The sequence below is a fragment of the Rhincodon typus genome, chromosome 29 (assembly GCF_021869965.1).
Source record: "Rhincodon typus isolate 14 chromosome 29, sRhiTyp1.1, whole genome shotgun sequence".
Taxonomy (NCBI): domain Eukaryota; kingdom Metazoa; phylum Chordata; class Chondrichthyes; order Orectolobiformes; family Rhincodontidae; genus Rhincodon; species Rhincodon typus.
In genome coordinates, this window is record NC_063360.1 from 18,877,903 (window position 1) to 18,900,164 (window position 22,262).

The 22,262-nt window shown below is 39.2% G+C and overlaps 1 protein-coding gene across 1 annotated transcript in view; it reads left to right on the forward strand.

Annotated features, from left to right (window-relative positions):
* Window positions 1–400: 400 nt before the first annotated feature.
* LOC109931109 (protein unc-13 homolog A) overlaps window positions 401–22,262 on the forward strand; it is a 342,784-nt gene continuing 320,922 nt past the window's right edge. Inside the window, exons 1-3 of the mRNA XM_048613913.1 lie at window positions 401–437; window positions 3,953–3,982; window positions 21,463–21,562. Coding sequence (XP_048469870.1) covers window positions 401–437; window positions 3,953–3,982; window positions 21,463–21,562 — 167 coding nt within the window. The remainder of the gene's footprint in view (window positions 438–3,952; window positions 3,983–21,462; window positions 21,563–22,262) is intronic.

Here is a 22,262-nt window from a genome sequence, read left to right on the forward strand (position 1 = left end):
TAAGAATCACTACTTTTTGAACACTGGTTACCTGCAACTCCTGTCCATAATCTGTGACATCCTTACCTTTTTAATTGGCTTGTTAGGACAGGGATATTTCATGGTCAATCTTGGATTGGTTGGGTCGCATTTACTCAATTCCCATTTTCGTTTTCTTGAAAGCCAGTTGTCATCTTATTAATATCATTTCCACCTGTCTTCAGATTCAGTATTTGTCATGCCAATGACTTTTTAAGAGCATTCATAACAGGTTGTCCCTAGTTACCAACTCCACAAATGTTTACCAAGATAACACGGCATTAATGGTTAGTTTCTATATCTGGATAGAGTAGGTATTTCATAACTGGGAAGTGACACTATCATTCCAAATGTCCCAGCTGATGTCTCTATAATGATCAAAATGGCTACAAAATTTACTACAGAGGCTAAATCCAAAGGTATGTACATACAAACATTCGCGTATACACCCATGGGCCTGTCACGTGCTTTAACCATTTTAAAACATAGATTCAAAAAAACAGAAATATGTCTTTGAGTAAAAACATTTTACCCTTTTCTCACATTATTAGCTTGAGCTTTCATCTTGATTCAGCTATGAAAGTGATTGTAAAACCATAAATCAAAGAACTGACTTTTGACCTGGGCCGTATGACTTTCACAATGGAAATTGTTTTACAGCTAACTAAATTTGAAAAAAACTTAACTTAAAATTAAGGCATGGTGACCCTTGTGTTAAACTGCCACCAGCCATCTCTGTCTTTCTGAGAGAGCAGCCTTATGGTCTGGTAATTTTATGACACCTTTAGTGTTATGTTTTATATAGGTTTCATAAATATTGTGGTTCTGGATGTAATTGAGTTTCAATCAGCTTGACTAATAAGTAAACTCTGTTCAATTGAGGAATGTTGAAAGTTCTCACTTGTGAATTAAACTATTGCAATTATCAAGGATCTTATTCAAATTAGGAAAGCCTTTCAGCCATACTTTGGGAGAAGTAGGCTATTTGTTATATTCATAGAATCTCTACAGTGTGGAAACAGGCCCTTCGGCCCTTGGAGCATCCCACCCAGACCCATCCCCTTATAACCCACCTAAGCTACACATCCTTGAACACTACAGGCAATTTAGCATGGCCAATCCACCTAACCTGCACATTTTTGGACTGTGGGAGGAAACCGGAGTACCCGGGGAGAATGTGCAACCTGCACACAGACAGTTGCCCGAGGGTGGAATCAAACCCAGGTCCCTGGTGCTGTGAGACAGCAGTGCTAACCACCGAGCCACTGTCCCGCTGCTGCTGATTTTTTAAGCTCATTTAGACTGAAAGAATATCGAGTTCATGCTTTATCTGCTGTTTCCAAAACCTATAAATATTATTGTAAAACCATAATAATTCCAGTACACTGGTTATTGCAAACAGGATTATTGTTAATCCTGGGGAGCATGTAACTTGGCATGATCAAAATATCAAAACTTGAAGCTTCTGAAGAAAAACCAATCAATACTCTAAAACTGGAAATATTACAACAGACCAGAAATTGGAAAATAAAACTACTTCCTACAGTAAAAGTTTGATTCAGCAATGCCAGGCATTTCAAAAAATACATCTAGTTAGTGTTTCTATATGCCAACTCTGCTTACAATGTCCTTACTGTGTAAGCTGTGCAAATGTGACATATGTTCTGAACCAGTGCATTTTAATCAGTTATTCCTAAACTTTAAACAAAATACCCAATCTTCTCAACATTGCAGAAATTAGTTGCTAAAATTATAACTACAAAATATAGACAAGAGTGAATTTGTTGTATCGTGTGCGTGTGTGTGTGAGAGAGAGATAAATATATATACACACATATTATATAGCAGTTCTTGATTCTGTTTTTGCATTCAATGCCTACTGACAGCTGACAAGTCCATTTGATAGAGACTTTTAAATGTACTGTGTTGTTTGTGCAAGGAAGACATGTTTTTGTATGAACTATATTTGCAATTTTTCAAGGAAACCCATTGTGTGGCAAACACAGCCATCAAGATGCTTCAGTATTTTTAAGTGATTGTTTCTGCTTTAAAAAAAATACTCTTGTGTTTCCTTAATATTGAACATAATACTTTAATTCAAAAAAAGAAGAGTTCTAATGAAGACTCACTGGACACCGAAACATTAACTCTGTTCTCTTCCCACAATGCTGCCAAACCTGCTCCAGCAATTTCTGTTTTTGTTTCAGATCTCCAGCATCCTAAGATCTTTGTTTTATAATAATATACTTACTTATTTAAATTGGATAATGTTTCAGTGGTGTGGGCATTTTTAATTTCTATTTGGAATTTTCATTTTTTTATTGTACTCAATTGTATTCAACTGTATGAATTCTATAAATGAAAGCCTGTATTTTACTGTGAAACAACAGGATTATCTGAATATGGGCAGCACTGAACAGTTAGTTCTTGAAGCCTATGTTTTTAATATCCATATGAGCATTGTGGAGTTCATCATAAAAACATAATCCTATTCAAGTTGTGGTGCTCCAACTTACAGTTGGTAATTTGTTTTGTTGATTGCAGCAAGAAGGGTGCTGTGCCTATTTTTGTTTTTGCAATTTGACGAAGGAGGGCAAATCAATTGTTCTAAATCTCTTTCAACATAACAGCCAAACTTTACAAAAGGCAACTTATGAGATTACGAAATTGGTGGCTTTCTGAAGTTGCAAAATGAAATTGAGTTTTTGCTTATCTACACTTGGTGACAGTTGTGAAATTTTAAAAATATCAATAAACTTTTCTGCTGGAAATTTTAGTCAGAACTGCCACCACTGCTTTTAGCAATTCCTTATTTGCATTTTGAACTGAAATAGGGAACATGAATTATGCTGGAAATGGATGTCTTTTCTTGTCTATACTTTTTTTTTCCAAGCTTGGGCATTAATGTTTTGGTCTGCTAATGGCCATAGCGTACTTCATTACTGATAGTTGCATTATTGGAAGAAACAAAATTCCAATGAGCTTTCTGACCAATAAATTGTTACATTAATAACGGTAATAAACTGTCATCTTCTTAGAGCAAATACGAGTGATTGTGCACAAATCATCAATTTCAGAAGGATTCATCAGAATTGTGACTTTGTACTTGCAAAGTGTGTAAAACATCAGTGTTTCACTATGGGAATTAGACATGGAAGAGATTAGTAGGATTTGAGGAAGTGAGTAAAGGCTAAAGTGGTGAATTTTTAACAAGATTGAGGCTGAGTACGAATGAAAGAAGACTATACATTTAGAAACAGAATTCTACACTATAAAAGTAAGATGGAATGCTCCTATTGCAAACCCATGGGCAGAATTAACTCCCACTGCCACTTGATTGGGCACACTCTGACGTGTGGAGGGATGACTTGCAGCAAGGGCTGTCACTGCTTAAGGACCCACTCCACATTCTCCACCCACTCCACCGTTCTCACACTGCGCCCCACGTCCCCTTGTTGGGATCAGCTGCCTGACTGACATTTAAGAAGAGTCGCATCAGACTTAACGTTGAATCTGTTTCTCTTTCCACAGATGCTGCCAGAGCTGCTGAGTTCCTCCAGCACTTTATTTTTATTTACATTTAATTTGACAGGGCTCCTGAAAATGAGTGTAGTGAGATTTCTGCTCAATTTCTAGAACTGTTGCAACCATTAAGTTCAGCCCTGCATTTACATGTGTGAAATTTATTATTTTGATGCAATTCCTTGAGCACCTAAACAAAATTACTATTCCAAATTAGGCAAAAACATTTTTGACTGTCTAGCTGTAGCTGCACTTGTGAAGCATGGATCAGAGTTAAGGACACAACTTTGTAAACTTGGTTCTCTGACCTCCATTTCGGAGTGTGCATGATCACTGAATTATTCTGAATACTTACTGCAGTGATTGAAGTTGAACTTTAATTAGAATATAATTCTTTTTCTTCTTCTTTCAGTTAAGAAGGCAAAACTTGATGGACCACAAGGTAAGTTTTTTTTTAAACCTAATTTGTTTGGAGAATTTTTAACAACTTCTGTTCAAGCTATTTCAGTCTTCCCACTTTAAAAATGAATATTTCGGTAATAGAACATTTTTCATTCTTGACCGCAAGTCAACAAGATAGATAGAGAGTGTGGAGATGACAATAATGCCAGTACTAGATTCTGTCATCTTTATCAATTTCCAGATCATTGTTAATAATTTGACATTGTCTTTTGTGTAATGTTACACTTACAGTTTACTGAAGTAATTGGATTGGAGAAACTTATTGATTGTGTACACCAAATATAATTGGGTACAATTTAACTTCTAGCTGCAAGACCTAAGTCAATTATAATTTTAGACTGGCCCCCTTGGCTCAATCTAAAAGATTACTGGTTCTGATTATTTCCAAGACTCATTCTGGGTGCAAGTACAGTTTCATAAGTTTTATGGAATTTATTACATTTATTATAATCAGTACAGAAGAACTAATGTGTGATAAATGCAGTAGTTTTCAGTGCATCCACTTCAGGATGCTAGTGGCCTGGGCACACATCTCTTCTGTTCTGTTCTGTTGACTGAAGAAGTTCTTCTGTCTTTGGTTGTTCTTTCTTCTGCATCAAACTACCATGAATGAATGCTTTATTAACTCTTTTTCTAACCACTATTCCGTGTGCATGAGCAGGGGCCTTTTGCAATCTAATTGGCATATAAGTGCGTTAATTTATTCACACAAGCCTATTACATGTTTTGTCACAAAACTAAACCAATTCGAGACACTCAGAAGTGTGTCTTGAGTAAAAGTGTTTCACTCAAAACATTCTTGCCCATATTTGCCCAAGTTAACTTAGCCTAAGCTATTAAACAATGACCTTGCTTTTGACTTAGGCCTATTGGCTTCCTTCTTTACAAAAACTGTTCACAACTAACCGCAGTAAAACTAAATATAATTTAATTCCTCAATCGCTAATCAAATCAAAATGATTAATTTTTGGAAAAGAGCTCAATCCTACTATTGACAAAAGTTAGACAGGTATTTTCTACAGAGTTCATGTGAATAACATGAAGCATGTCACACCTTATTTTTCTTTGCTCATATAAAAATGCTGTTTTCTTTCTACATGTGATAACACATTAAAGTATCGTTCTACATGTGTTGAAAACTATTTTGCATCTTTAAGTGATGAATCTTATTATACAATTGTAAAGTGTTATCAATGAGATATGCAATTATGCACTACATCACATCCATGCAGCATTCAGTATTTGTGGTGCGCTCTCCATCAGAGATCTTAGAACCATAAGTTTTAGCGCACTGGCAGGTCATTTGTCTAAACTAGCTTTTTGAAAAAGGCTTAAATTGTACTACTATGATTGAAAAATCATTTTTAAATGGAGAAACAGGTACTGACCAAACAAAAGTTAGAAATGATAGAGTAAAATTCAAGACATTGATTTTTTTTTAGAAGCCACGGAGAGATGGAATAACAACTGGATTTACAAAGCGAATTTCAAAAGACTGGGACAAAATTATCACCCATTCATGGAGCAGAGGGTTTAGAAAGTAAGATGCTGAGCCAGTGGTACAGTGGTATCTTGTTTAATCAGCACATTTACCCTGTACGCATTAAAGATAAAGAACTGAGAATAGGGTAAATGTGAATTGCAGACCGCATTAGAAATGTATATCAGACCATGTGCCATCTATGAAGCAAAGAAAAGTTAATATTCTAGAAGTAGACCACTAATGCTTTGAATAGGCTGCGCAAAATGACTAGGTTTGAAACTGGTCTGGTTAGATAATGATATCAATGGATATGGAGAAAAGGCAGCTAAATGACGGTGAAGTTCAGATCAGCCATGATGCAAAGGAATGCAGAACAGGTTCAAGAGGCTAAATGATTTTAACATGTTTCTGTGTTTATAAGACTTGTAATAATTTTTAACTGATCTAGTTGTTCTCTGAATTTCTTTCAACTATCAACGTTATTGTAAAGCTTTTTTCTCCCCCCACACTTTGAATAATCCTCTTCAATTTGTATCTCTATTTCTCGTAGTTTCCAATGTTTAATCTAACTGGAAATACTTAAAATATGAGATTATAATGGTGATGAACCTGACCAGTTAGAATCATAGAAAAAAAAAATCATTTAAAGAATATGTGTTGAGATTTGTAAATGCGAAAGTATTTATCTGTGTGTAGTTTGTTGCAATGTTGCTACAGGTGCTAGTATAACTTTATTTTCACTCCATTCATGAAATGTTGACATCACTAGCAGGAATGAATCTTTTTGCATCTTTTACAAATATATGCCTTGCAGAAAATTGATTTGTTATTCTCTTTAGTTTTCCCAAGCTAAGACGAATTCATTTTGAAGCTGATCACATGAAATCTTCAATGGAAATGAGAACTGTGATTGGTTCCATGTTATTTTACTATGAGCAACAGTGTCATTATTCAAGTCAAATCTGAGTTTTGCACCCAGCGAACTTTTGGCCTGGCCTGAATTAACCAGCTTGAGTAGGTATTCCACTCTGCAGTTAGGCAAACCTTTCGGTCTCAGTTGGTACTTAATCTCCAAGAAATATTAATCTTTCAACATTTTTAAGGAGATTTGTGCAGCAAAATGTTTTAAATTGAAACTAAATAGAACTCATAGACATATTTACTTTATACAGCGTCTTTGATATGGTACAACAGGAACATAATCAAACAGATGTTGACACATGAGTTAAGGGAAGAGGTATTTGGTTAAATGACAAAAAGGTGTGTCAAAAAAGTAGCTTAATGGAAAGGAGAGAAACTCAGGAAGAAATTCCAAAACTCGGTGTTAATTGTGGAAAAATTGAATATTGTGTTGATGTGGTGGGCATTAATTGCTCTTATAAGGGGCCTTATAATTGCTGTTATAGGGAATAAAAAATCTTATTTATACAATGCTCTTCACTACTATTGAACTTTTCAAAACACTTAATGAAGTACTTTAATTGTGGTCCTGTTGTAATTTGAGAAATGTGGCAATTATTTTGAATGAAGCAAACTTTCCAGACTCAGCAATGTGATTATGAGCAAATATCTGCTTTTGTAAAAGCAAAGTACTGCAGGTGCTGGACAAAAAGAACTCAGCAGGTCTGGACTAAAGGAGAGGCAATGGTGCAGTGGTAATGTCACTGGGCTAGTAATGCAGGACCCCAGACTACTGCTGTGGACACTTAGGTTTGAATCCCACCAAATAGTTCATTTGGAATTAAAGAAATCTGACTTGATGGTGACCATATAACCATTGTCAATTGTCGTAAAAATCTATCTGGTTCCTTACTGTCCTTCAGGGAAGTAAATTTGTCATCCTTATCTGGTCTGGCCTACACATGACTCCAGATCTATAACAATGTGATTGTCTCTTAACTGCCCTCTGAAATGGCCCAGTAAGCCATTTCGGTCAAGGGGAAATTGGGGCTGGGCAGTAAATACTGGCCCAGCATGCGATGTATGCCATGCTGTGTACAAATGAAAAAAATGTGAAGAGACAAATAGAGTTAACATTTAGGGAACACTATGGTTATACAGGATAGAGATAGATGAAGATTACGTGTTAATGTTGGATGTTAATAGGTACATCAGTTGCTGAAAGCAACTCTATGAAAACAAGACACTGGAGGTGTTGACTCAAAAACTTCCGGACCCCACAAGAGTTCCATTAACTTCTTTCTTTTAGCTTAGCCAGCAAGAGGTCCGGAATCAACACCAGAGTAACAGTCAAGCTCTCACTTGGTGGACTCTCATCGGACCTCTGTGTGTAGCATAAATGCAGTACATTTTATAGCCCTCGTGTGTGTGATTAACATACATATTTCTCTACCCGCCATGACTAAATGTTATCACATCCCATACTGTTCACATGCGTCATAAGCAGATAAGTAGTGCAGTTAACAATGTTCCATTGAATAGAGGAAGCAGCCCCAGCCGTGGGAAGAACAGCTGCAACCTTCAGCTTGTTACAAACACAGGCACACATTCCAAAATTTATGGTACATCGTTATTTCAGCAAAACTTCTAACTATTGCTTCCCCAATACTTTATCATTCCCTCCTTTAGATCATTTTATGATCACACAGAATATTCCTAAAGCCGAAAACTATAGCAATTGGATATCAGTGGCCACAAGCATCTTAATCCGAGAATGCAGGCAATTACAATAAGTATTATAATCCTGAAATGTAACAACATGCCCCCAATATTCCCAAAAAGACTCCCAAACGGCCACCATCCTGTTCCACTATTGAACCCATGTAGGTCATTACCAACACCTTGGATTTTCTGGACTTCTTGGGTAATGTGCTTGGAGAGGTCGGTAATATTGGTTGATTCATCAGGAATATAAGTACAACATTCCTTCCCTATAATGGCACATGTCCCTCCTTTTTCTGCCAGGATAAAGTCTAGGGCCATTCGATTTTGTAAGACTGTTTGCCGCATTGCAACCATTTCAGCAGATAACTCAGTTACCTGCGTCTGAGTATCAGTCAATGCCCCCGCTGTATTGTTAGCTAGTACCTCCAGGGCAGCCGCTAAATTAATTATTTCCCTAGAAGTTCGGGCAGTTCCATAAAGGGGAAAAATGATCATCCAGAACCTTTCCCTTTTCAGGTATTTCCCTTTGTTGTTGACCCCAACGAGGATGTTCCTTGGGGTGACTCATAATTCATAAATGAGGGACCAAATATGCTAAGTAACAACAACCCTTCCAAGGGTGGCCCTGGGATTTTGTGATTCCACCATTGTCTGCTTTCTCTCCTGGCAACCAGGTGTAGGCCCGGTTCCCGCACACCTGATAGGTTCCATTTAGAGGCCGTGGAAGCGCAATACTCTGAGTCTTTACACAGGAACTGTATCCCACATCATGGGGCGCACTCTGAGTATGGCTACAGTAACAGGTAGCATTCACCGGATCTTTAGGAGGGGGCATTATCAAGGCAGTCACTATCTTCTCGGAATCTGAGGGGGCTTTTCTTGCTCTCCACCCTTCAAAACAACATGGCTGACAATCACTACCGTGTTGATATAGTGAGCAGTTGACCGCACTACCATTGGTGGAAGCCGAAAAGGTTTGTATTGAAGTTACTTCACTGGCATTGAGGGGCGTAATAGACATGGGAATCATGGCCTCACCATGCTGGGGAATCTCAGCATATACCCAACACGCTCCCTGGTCTACCAGTTTGGCATATGTATGACAGAGGGATAGAAAGGTGTTAGCCCGAAATCCTTCTGTCCTCAGAGTAAAACCGCACCAAAGTCAGCAGAGTCACAATTATCCAATGCATTTTTCTTCCTTAATCCTTCTCTGTTCCTTCACTGACTCGTTTACAGTCGGTTCTATGTATCCAGCGGGGTTGTCCTTGCACTTTCACAGCCGTGGGGGTGGTCAGCAACACCTGATATGGTCCTTTCCACCTTGGCTCCAACTTTCCCCGGTCCCAGTTCTTAATCAGGACAAAATTTCCAGGGTCTACAGTAGGGTAGTCTCCTTCAGACAGATTGTCACCCTCTCGATAGGCTTGGTGTACCTGTGAATGTAAACTTTGGAGAGCTTTGGTTAACTTTTGCAGGTATTTTGCCATTTCCTCCCCCAGAGTGTGCATATCCAATTTTTCAGGAAGGGCAGGTCGGACTACCCCAAGTCCCCGTGGGGTCCGCATGGGCTTCCCATAGACAATCTCAGCAGGAGATAACCCTATTTTACCTGAGGGGGTAACTCTCATATGGAATAGCACCAAAGGTAGGACCTTCAACCAGTTCAGTCCTGTCTCCTGTGTTAACTTGGCCAACTTATTCTTTAGAGTGCCTTTTGCTCGTTCCACTATCCCGGCTGCCTTTGGATGGTGAGTGCAGTGGAACTGTTGCTTTATAGCCAGCTCTTTGCAGATCTCCTCATTTACTGTAGCTACAAAGTGTGGTCCATTGTCTGAGCTTATCATTTCTGGAAGTCCATAACGGGGAATTATTTCCCACAACAATATTTTTACCACTGTTGTAGCAGTATTGTCAGTCGTTGGGATGGCTTCGATCCATCTACTAAATACATCTACTATTACTAAACAATAGTTTTATAACAATGTACTCTAGGTAGTTCTATAAAATCAAGTTGTAGACAAGCAAAAGGCCCACCGGGCAAGGGGGTGGTTCCAGAACCACAGGGCATCCCTCTTCCAGCATTCGTCTTTTTATAAATTAAGCATGCTTTAGCTCGTTTCTCAGCTGCTTTCTGGAAATCCGGGTGCCACCAGGTTTGTAATAAAGTATTAACCATTCCCTCCTTGCCCAAATGTGTACAATTATGAACATAATCAACTAAGATTGGTAGGAGCAAAGAAGGAACACAAACTTGTCCCGCAGGGGTCACCCATAGCTTAGTTTGAGGGTCGAGGTAGCACCCCATTTGAGTCCATAGTTTGTGCTCCTCAGCAGGGGCGTCCCCCTGTAATTTCTGTATCTCACCCAGGTCTGGCATACCCGTCCTTACACTGTTTCTAACCAGAGCGTTTTACCTTGTGGGGTGGGACGACATACCCTAGGGAGTGCAAGAAGTTCAGTAATACTGTGGTATCAGTTTTGCAGCTGGACACGCTGTTACTGGTGACAAGCAAATCATCCACATATTGTACTACGGTCGATCCCTGTGGCAGTGCCAGGGTCCGTAATTGTTTCTGGAGGGTCTGCGAAAACAATGTGGGGGAGTGGACAAAACCCTGGGGCAGCCAGATCCAAGAATGCTGCTGGCCTTGGTATGTAAAGGCAAACAGGTACTGAGAGTCCGGGTGTAACGGTACGGCGAAAAATGCATGTTGTAGATCAATTACTGTAAACACGCAGGCATCGGCAGGTATGCAACTTAAAATAGTCGCTGGACATATTCAGTTTTTACCTGTAACTTTGCTCATGGTTTGGGTTCGTTCTGACCATCCCAGTAGTAGGCCACCGCTCGCCTCATTTGCGACCGGGAATTCTCGGACCCGTTCATGTTGTTTGTCCGGATCATGTCAGTGACATCAGAAGGAGTACATTGCAAAGCCATAGCATTAAACAAAGGTGAGTCGTCTCCTCGATTGAAAGCTTGATACCCGCAAATGTTCCGTAACAGGCAACAAGCCGCTCCCAATAATCGCCTCCCGACTCCCTAGGTTTAGGTCTGCACTCCAGTATTTTACTAATGTTTACAGGTTGTTGTAAAGCTCGTTCTAACGACTGAATCAAATGGTTTGTTTGGGCGTCAGCGTGGGGAAATCTCTGCTCTAACTCCCTATGACTTCAAACTGGTCCCCTTTTGATCGCCGTCACCCATTTGTTCCTGCCATTTAGTCACTTCCTCGGGCGATAAAATCATACAGCACAGTGCAAACAGATCTTGGGGGGTGGCATTATACATTTGAACCGTCCTTCGGACATACTGGGCGAATTGGGCTGGTTTTTCCTTACGATCCGGAGCGTGGTTCATTATCATTATCATTTCTTGGTGCTTCCAGGGGACATAAACTCCAATTGTTGGTTCCTGATCGTCATCAGCGGCTCTGGGATTTGGTAACTGTCGTATTGGACACTGCAATTGGGGACCAATTTGGAGTCCACTAACCGCGGTACAAAGGTCAGACGGTACCCGTTTTTTGGGGTTTATTTTTACCCGTTCGGCCACACTGGATCCCTCGGGAGCCTGATACGGCGGCGGGGACGGTGCAGCAGGAATAGACGGTTGTACGGGAGGTACTGGCAATCTAGGATAACATCCCCGTTCCTCATCTCTATTGGTATCATCCCCCTCATCAAACAGGGTCGGTATGCCAGACATAGGCTCGGGATCCCGAGTAGAGCTTAGATTTTCTTTACAGCGCTGTTGCTTTAACCATTCCTGTCTATCTTTCTCAGCCTTGTCTTTACGCTGTTTCTTCTGTTCCCTTTTTCGCCTTCTGTCTACCCATTCGCACTCAACTTTTAACTTCTCCCAACTTTTTTGGAGTGCCATCCGCTGTACATACCTCTATCACATGCGTTATTCCTCCAACTGGCCAATAAGGTTTTTGTCCATTTACTATCGGCTTTATCCTTCCATTCTTTAATTAATGATTTCCACTTTTTTCCACAATTTTTCTTCCAAACTAGGTTTACCGCCTGTTCACAAGAGGCCACATTCCAGGTTCCACCCAGGGGTCAAATCTTGTCCCCTAATCGTTTTCATTTTCCTGATCAGGTATTCTCTCTCACATACTCTGAAGGGGAGTCCCCTTTCCTGCTGTATCGAGGGATTGTCCCATTATACTCCCTTGTTAACTATTTCTTTTATAACAGTACCACGGAGGTAAGAAATTTAACGTCTGCCCCCTTCCTCTATCGTATTCTAATTTTAACCGGCCATATCATAAGGAGGCAGTTCTCTAGATCGAATCCGTCAGGTAGTGGCGACCACTTCTCCTGACCGGGGTCCCCAGTCCCGCATCTTTATCTCAGGAACAATACAGAATAGCCAATGTCACCCGCAGCAAACTCAAAACAATTTCTTACCTTATGATCCTGGTCCGGATGTTCGTTGGAGCCCGTCAAGGTACCGGTCTCACTGGGCGAGGGGCAGATTGTCTGTCCGAACACAAGGAGTGGTCTAAGGTAAAATACCTCTGGGCGCCCTACCACTCTATTATGCTCGATTCAAACTCTCGGTCACTTATTCAGCCCAGAGAAACGTTCCCTTTGTTGGGAACTTCCGGACCCCGCAAGAGTTCCATTAACTTCTTTATCTTAGTTTACCCAGCGAGAGGTCCGGAGTCAACACCAGAGTAACAGTCAAGGTCTCACTTGGTGGACTCTCGTCGGACCTCTGTGTGTAGCATAAATGCAGTACATTTTATAGCCCCCGTGATTAACATACATATTTCTCTATCCGACATGACTAAATGTTATCACATCCCATACTGTTCACATGCGTCATAAGCAGATAAGTAGTGCAGTTAACAATGTTCCATTGAATAGAGGAAGCAGCCCCAGCCGTGGGAAGAACAGCTGCAACCTTCAGCTTGTTACAAACACAGGCACACATTCCAAAATTTATGGTACATCGTTATTTCAGCAAAACTTCTAACTATTGCTTCCCCAATACTTTATCAGAGGGGAGAGGAGTTATATTCAAAAATAGAGGGCGGTGTTCACAGTTGAACTTAATGTTGAGTTTTGAAGACTGTAAATTGCCTAAGTGGAAAAAATAATCTGTTCCTCCAGCTTGCATTGGGCTTTGCTAGAATACTGTAGCAAGCCAAGGAGAGAAATCTAGCATGAGAACAAGATAGTGAATTGAAATGGTGACAGTTTGGAGTATTTCTTATTTGTCAGAAAAGAGGTGCCCCAAAAAAGGGGTCACCAAGTCTGCATTTGGTGCCACCAATGTAGAGGAGACTGTATTGTGAGCAGTGAATACAACAGACTAGATTGAAAGAGATTTATGTACTTAACTGATTGGAAAAGTGAGGACAGAGAATGTTAAAGGTCTCATGTTACACTTTCTGTGATTACATGAGGTGCCGCCATAAGGGATGAAGAGCTGTTAGACGTGACTGAGGAATAGATCAGTGTGATGTTGATTTTTAGGTAGTATTGGCCAAGGTGGCAGTGACAGCCCCCTTGTAGATATTATGACCAATTCCTGGATGAGGTTCCTGCATTATTACAGTTCCAGACAGGATTCTCCAAATGGTCAAAGTCCTGGGTGAGGGAGGATGAAATGGCTCCCTTTTATTTATCCACTTTTCCATTGGTCATGACAAGGTTAATTTAGAAAGGAACCCTTTTCCTTTCCTTGCCTTTCTCCCAGATCAAATGAATTTGTTTTAAAAGGAGCCAATTTAACCAGGCTTTGTTGATTATTATTTAATAAATGCAAGAAGAAGTAATAACGCAACACACATATGTGTGGATTAGAAATAAGAAGTGAGCCCACGAAAACTAAAAGCTTTTAAATCAGACTCTGAATTGTTTGTGAAGAGCAGACATTGATATGTTTGTAGTTGTTGTTGGGTGATACTGAGAACACTAATGTTGGTAGGTAAACAGTTGATTTTGAGATGCTTAACTTTGTAGGTCAGCAGAAAAACCTTTGTTCTGTTTCCAGATTTCATTTACTTATCCTCCTGTGCCAACTGATCTATGTCATGACGACAGACCATAACCCCAATCACCTATGGATGTATTGCACTTCTAATTGCAACATGTGTGTTACAAAAGCTGAAGGTGGATGTAAATTCAATGAGTGTCTAGAGAGGAAACTGGGAATGATGCAGCTAAAGATGCCAGGGAAACTTCAAATGGCAATCCTTCAAAAGGAGACCAGCAAGTCAGAACAAATTGGACCATGATCTCGTGTAGCTACAAGGACTGACTCTCTTCCCTCATTCACTGCCCTGCACTACCAAAGCCATCTCCAATGCATTATGACTCAAATTGCAGAAATTTTTGTTTCCTTCTTTCAAGCATACACAAAAGCAGGGCTTAAAAGCGAGTTCCAACCCTGGTCTTTTTTTTAAAAGGCAACCCTTCCCTTGTGAATAACTTTCTTCCAGACCAAATTAATTAAAATAAATTTAATAAGGCTGTCTTGGGTTAATGAAAGAGTGAGTTTATTTTACTATTATTGAAAGTGATAAATGAAAAGAAATAATAATGCAACACGGATTATAAATAAGAAGTTATCCCACAAAAGCTAAATGTTTTCAAATGAAGAGAGATTAATCAGTTTCTCAGCTGTGTGAGGACATTGCAGTTATTATATATTGGGAGCACTGATGTTGGTAGGTGAACAGTTGATTTGGAGATGCTTGACGTTGCAGGTCAACTGAAAGGCCTTTGTCTTGTTTCCTTTCAACTGTGGTTTTATTTGTATTCTGGCTTTGGCAAAGAGGGAGGGACTTTTTTTCTTTAAATTTGCTAAACAAAGCTAATTAGGGGTTTTCGCAGCTGTGACCTTACATGCACAAACCTTTGCCCACTAGTGCACATAGATCAGGGTTTGATCTGAATTTTAATCCCTGTTCTTGTGAATTCTTGAGAAAACACAAACATGTCTGCAGTTAGCGACATAATCCATAGGAGTGGCTTTCTACTGAGGGGGTGAGGTGTCATCCCCTGTAGCCACAACCAATCACAATTTAATTTGTTTTGACTTGCTCTTTTACCTTTTGAAGGGTTGCCATTTGAATTTCCCTGAGCATCTTTTTAGGTGTAACATTCAAGGGTTGCTGTCTAGATACCCACTGAATTTGCATCTGCAGTCATGTTTGGCTATATGTACATTTTTGAAAACCAAAACATATGTTGAAATTACAAGTTTAATATGTCCATAGGTAATCCAGGCTTTATTGCCAAGTTGTAGATCAGCTGACACAAGAATCATTAGGTACATGAGATTTGGTGTGACTGCCCCTATATTTATGATCCCAAATCCTACTGATGTGACCTCGGAGTATATAATTTTCAGCGGTAAATGTTACCATCAGCACCATAGCTGTTTTCTCTTGTGCTTGTATTTCATTGCTTTGAGTTTAGCAGATCTTATTTTAAGAAGTGATATTAATTAATTCAGGCAAAAGTTAGACATGTCTGAACAGACCAGAAACCAATAAGGCCAGGAATCTGAAATTACATGGAGCTTTTAACATAACGAAACATTTCAGAGCTTCATTGAGGTATTGTAAAGAAAATATGACACTGGACCTTGTAAGGAAGTAATTGGTTAGGTGACCAAACGGTTGATCGGTTAAGTTTTGATATGTGCATTAAAGGAAGAAAGTAAGTTAGAGAGCTGTAGAGATGTAGGAAGGTAATTCCAGAACTTGGGGCTATGCAAACTTCTACAAGTCTAATTTTTGTCCAAGGTTGATATTAACTATATTTGATGTATCTTTGGTAGTGCTTCCAACCCACCATCCAGAAGAAGGTATATGGGAATGCTATCAATCATCAACCCTCTAAGCATAAGACTATGAGAAGTAGAAGCAGTAGTAGATCATACAGTCCCTGACCTGTTCTGATATTCAATACAATTGTTGCTGATCTTCTGCCTCAACTCCACTTTCTTGGATATTCCCCATATCCTGTGGTCTCTCGAGAAACCCAAGGATCCATCTCGTCCTTCTCACCTGGAATCCATAACCTTCTGCGTGCGAGAATTCGAAAGATTCACATCGCCGAGTGAAAAATTGTCTGCTCATCTTAGGATTGCAATTGACCCATACCATATCAACAGTCATAAATTGATAGAATTAAAGTTATAATTTTCCCTTCTTTTTGTGAATCCTGTAAACCACACCGCCTCCCTGACATGATCTAAGAAGTGAGGGAGTTTCTTCAGCCTCTTCTGATGGACTTTCACTTGCCTTGACTGTACCGCTGTGTTCTGTTTTCTCCAGTGGAATAACGTCTGTGTAAACTGTGAAACCCCGTTTTGGAATTGTTCACTGAGATCGCTTCTCATTGTAATGACGGACTGTAATGGTATTAGCACTTATGATATAGGCACAAGTATATGTGCAGTTTTATTGTGCAGAGGCAGCAGAGCATGTATCTAACTCAGCTTTCTGCATTCTGCAGAATGCTTAGCACATTACAATGATGTGTGAATTACTGTTAACAGATTAACACGTTATTCAACTCATCCATTTGCAAAGATAAACTGCCAACTCATCAAACCTGGGCTCTGTCTAAAGCTACACTAGTTTAAAGCTAATGGTTCAGATTTTGTGATTGTAATGACAGCCAAACTGTCATTACCTTGTGAAAATAACAAGAACATGTACACATGCGCAGTTAAGCAAGGAAGTCCTGAAATTACTGTAAGTGGTTCCCTGCTGCTCCACGGCCTGTGCTGTTGAAATTTCTGCAGACAGCAATCTTTAGAAATGACATTATCTTGCCCTTTTATGCTGCAATATCACTGCTTAAAATCTCACAAAAATATTATGTCTTGTTGATGTAGGTAAAAACTAAGATATAATGATTTGAATATTCTTGCTGGCCATGTAAATCTAATTTTATATTTTAGTCCAACCTTTATTTTGCATTCTTCAAGATAGTTGGTAAGCAACATTGTTTTGTCAATGATCATTCAGTTGTTTGGACTTGCTGCACAACACATTTAAATCCTGGTAGTTCAACTTCATTTTCCTGCCTTCACTTGATATTCTTTGGTAACCTTACCTAACAAAAATGCACTTGCCTTGTACAATGCAAAATAGAACAGATGAAAAATTGTCAGATCGAAATTGCTAGCATAAAATAAACAAGACTATCAGAAACTGTTGTAATAGAATGCATAACCATACATCATGTAACTTCAGCCGAGGAGACATATGGCAACAGGAGGCAGTTGGCTACGCAAGTGGGAGGAAAAGACTGTTGACAGCATCAACAGGATCATAGAATTATAGGATTCCTACAGTTTGGAAGTAGGCCATTTAGCCCATTGTGTCCGTACCTAAGCCTCAGAAGAGCATCCCTCCCAGATCCACACCCCTACCCTATCCCTGTAACCCTGCATTTCCCACAACTAATCCACCTAGACTGCACAGCCCTGGACATAATGGAAATTAAGTATTGCCAATCCTCCTAACCTGCACATCTTTGGATTGTGAGAGGGGGAGAATGTGCAAACTCCACCCAGCAGTATTCTGAAATGGAAGTGAGAGATAGTCAGCAGTGAGAGTGGGCCATAAAATATTCCATAACAACATGAAGCTGTATTATAAAATACCCATTGAGGTAAAGGCCAGAACAGCATATGCACGTGTTCTGACTTACATCAACTCCATGTTATTCAGTTACTGGTGCTTTTTTTAAAAAGAAAGCTTCTGATTAGTAGCATTTTAAAAGCAGCCATTATCGGTCTGAATTTATCTGCATGTGAATGGGTTTTGAGCAAATTAAAATCAGACCCAAGAAATGCATTCTTGTATAACATTTAAAGCTCAAAATTTGTGTAAATTGAGATGAAAAGCTTTTGGGCATAATGTTGAATATACATTTAAGACTACTTGTCAAACTATACCAGTATAAAAAGCAATGAAGCGGTGATAAAATGTAATCAACATGTGATCTTCATCGTTTTGTTCTCCACAAATGCTCCCCCTCTGACTTGTATGTCCTCGGCCTCCTCCAGTGTTACAGCGATTCAGAACGCAAATTTGAAGAACAGCACCTTATCTACCGCCTGGACACCCTACAGCCAGGAGGACTCAATATTGAGTTCTCCAATTTCACATAATCTTCCCACCCATCCCCTGGCTCCCCTTCCAGCCCCACTTCCTCTCTTCCATTCCACCTTCTGACCCTCCCTTCCAGCCACCAACCGGATTCATCCCTCTCATCGACCAACCAGGTCGTACCTACTATCAGTGCCCACCTATCACCACCATTCTGCCTCCAGCACTGACCCCCCCCAACTTATCTGCAGCTCCCCCTACCCCCACATCCAGTCCTGAAGAAGGGTAATACCCGAAATGTTGACTGCTCCTGTCATGTTTGTCTACCTCCACAAATGCTGCCTGACATGCTGATTGTTTGATATATTTCTGTTTCCATTAAATTAAACAAGCATTGTCTGGCTTACTTCTGCTAATTGAAACTGGGCAAATAACTGATGCAGAACCAGGTGGGGGCCATAGTTGGAAATTAGCAAGACCCAACAGAGCTGGATACCGGAAATGGATGAAGAGTATAAAATAAACATTTTTTGGACGGGGGTGGATGAGCAATGCCTGTGAAATTAGGAGATGCAGCCCAAGTTAAAGGGAAAAATAGTGCAAACAAGACAATTCAGCAGCAGTGGTCCACATTTTGATTTGAGATAAATATAATGCAAATAGATGTTGTCAGTTCAATTATGTTACACAGGTAAACAAATTGGTTCTACACCAGAGCCACTTTTGAACAGGTGACTGAGAAGTGTTGGTATGAGTAGAAATTATGCTCTCCACCATTATGCTACTAAATGGACACCAACTCTGAGAGTCTGCACTTCTATTGAATAAAACAGAAATCTAAATATTGCTGTTGATGACTCTATACTACTCTGGAGGTTACATGCATTAAGGCTCCCAGTGTGCAATCATAAAGCAATCAGTGAATTCATAAAAATTTTAATTTAATTTCTGCTATTTTTGCTGTACAAAGCTTCGATAGAAGGTACACATTGTTGAATGAGACACAACTGGATTTTCTATAACAGACTAAAGATCCCCGTTATCAGCTTGATTTCTCCCAGGCTGATCTTTACTCCTTCCTTTGTCTGTCCAACTGTTGTTCACTCTCTATCTCTGTGCTCCATCTCCACCTATTGCTTAGCCCTCCTTCCACCCCACCTTTAGCATAAATATCAACCTTTTCTGACTTGCAATCAGTTCTGAAGAAGAGTCACGGGAACTGAAAAATTAACTTTGCTTTTTCTCCACAGATGCTGCCAGACCCGCTGAGTTTTCCCAGCGATTCCCAAATTTTGTTACTGATTATTTCCTTGATATTATATTTCTGTTACTAGCGAATTTGGTAAGTTTTGGTTAAACCAAATACAATTTTAGCTGTTGGAGGTATGGTTTAGGAATTTGTAAAGGATTTATATACATTTAAAAAATTCATTTTTGGATAGTTTATTTGGCTCCTACCAATAAAGCATTTTCTGATCATAAAAAAAGTAAAAATGTCTCCTCACAAATCAAGTTACAGCTTTGTAGAGTAGTCTGACATTCATAGAAATTGCCTTTTTGCAGATTAAATAAAGCACATCAGGCATGTGACTGAATACTTGAAAAATAGAAAAATCTGACATCTTGGGCTATGGTATTTCTCCTTTAGCTTGTTGAAGTATATCCATTTGCTCTACGGTGAAACCTAAAATAATTCAGATTCAATTTCTAGCTATAATTTCAAATGTGGAGTTGAGTTGCCCATTTTATTAAGGATGAAGTCCTGAGGACAAGCATGTAATAAAGATACTCATTGACTCGGAGGGCTCTCTCCTTGTGCCATATTATGTGAGTAATTCCTATTCTATTTCAGGTAATTAAGCAACGAAAGTATCTTAATGGTGACCATGCAGTGAAAAAATTGTGCTAGTTTTTAAAAAGCTGTTAACCTAGATTATGGACCACAAGATGATCAGTGTATTTGAAAATAAAATAACATTACGTAAACTGGAAATAATTGCAGATTGTGTATTGATTGCAGACTCTGATAATTAGTACCAAAGTATATCAAGATTTTTTAAACATTTTTTTTTTCTCTTAATGCTATTGAAATTTGATACAATTTTTTTTTTGTTATTTCATTTCCCTACATTTCTTGACATTTTCAGATTTTTGGAATACTACTGTTTCCTTGCATAACATGTCACTTCTGCTGAGAAAATAATGAACCCCCTGTAATCTGTTATACCCAAGTGAGGAGGAGTGATTTGATTCCCTTCTTGCCAACCTCCTTGGTTGCAAAAATTGTTTAAAATCCTTTTTCCGTGTGAGGCTATACATCTCTCTTATAAAACTGTAGTTATCCAATATCTGTTGTATCAGTAGGGAGCCAATTACATAGCTTTCTTAAGTGAAAGAGTAATTTTGTTTATTTGCTAACCCTGAGGAAAATCTAAAGGCATGAGGTCAAACAAGTATAAAATTTTTAAAAAAGGCGCAATGTCCCGTTCAAAAGAATGAAGAAGGGAATATACCATTTAAGTCCTTAGGATGCCTTTGAGGAATAATAGAGACCATGGTGTCTTGAGTATTCAGTGGTGAATATTTCAGTTGTTGGTTCACTTCTTGTTTTTTTAAAATCAGTTCTATCACTGGACACTTTCTTCTCATGAGGTCAAGACAACGCTTTTTCCAGCTAGTTTGAGTAGCAGTCAAATATCCACTTGCCCTGCCTTGCTAAAGGCAGTCCCCTGAGATAGAAACTGATCAGTACTACAGTTTTTGAGTTAATCTAGTAACTGTCAAAATTGGAAATAATTATGTAATCTCCAATATTTGGAACTGAACTTTCAGTTCAGATGATATTCATTATTCCACATTGGTTTCATTGAAGCTTGGCTAGCCTGTGTGTGTGATCAGGTGATTACTGTGACAATTTTCAGTTTATGATTTTCCTTTATAAAACGATTTCAATCCACAAAATTATCAGTTATTAAAATTAGATGATGGCATTTGAAAATTAATAACCTGTATTTTATTACTATCGTGACAAATCTCTGTCAGTGTTAATTTTTGAAGCAATGTATTCGTGGAAATTAGGGCTCCCTGGCTGGGCAAGCATTCATTGTCCATCCCTGGTTGCCCATAAGGTGGTGGTAAGCTGCCTTCTTGAACTGCAGCAGTCCATGTACTGTAGATAGATACACAATGCCATTTAGGAAGACAGTTCCAGTATTAGTCACATTTGTCTTAAGGTGTTCATTTCTCTTTTTACAGAAAAATACAATACATATGTGACCCTGAAGGTTCAGAATGTGAAGAGTACAACTATTGCAGTACGGGGAAGCCAACCATGCTGGGAGCAGGATTTCATGTTGTAAGTTTGAAATATAAAAATGGAATAATCACTTGATCCCTTTTAAGCATGCCATTGAGGTATGAATACCAATGACCATTACCATGTAAACTGTACACCTGTAATGCGAATACAAGAGACAATCAGTTTTGTCACAGGTGCTTATCCTACCTGAGAGGCCAAGGGAGCACTTTTTCTTGTTGAAGTCCAAAGTCTACCTCCTCTGCTTTGTCAAAGGCAGTAATATAATTTCTGTGATCAGAAACAACATTGCCATTGTTGATTGGAGATACGAGGAAGACTTTTTGTTATCTCTGTGTAGGGGAGCCATTGTGAAAGTAATATTATGGTTCTGTAAATGTATTTTAAAACTAGTTAAACCAGATTAACTATGTTCAAAATAATGGATTTACAGATAACAATTGTATTTGCTGAATAATACAATCAATTGAATTTATCAAAGCAAGTTGATCTTGTGATAGCTGTTCAAAAGCCTTTTGAAGTCAGGCCGATTTAGGAAAATTACCATCTGCCTGGTCTGAAAGGTTTTGCAATTTTTCAGTTCCTGCACAGTTGTATTGAAATTAGGAATAATTTTAATGCCTACTGATGCAGTCTCAAATCTTGGAGACACAGAGTCACAAAAGTTAAACATGAGAGGGGAAAGATTTAAAAGGGACCGAGGGGGCAATGTTTTCACACAGAAAGTGGTGCGTGTATG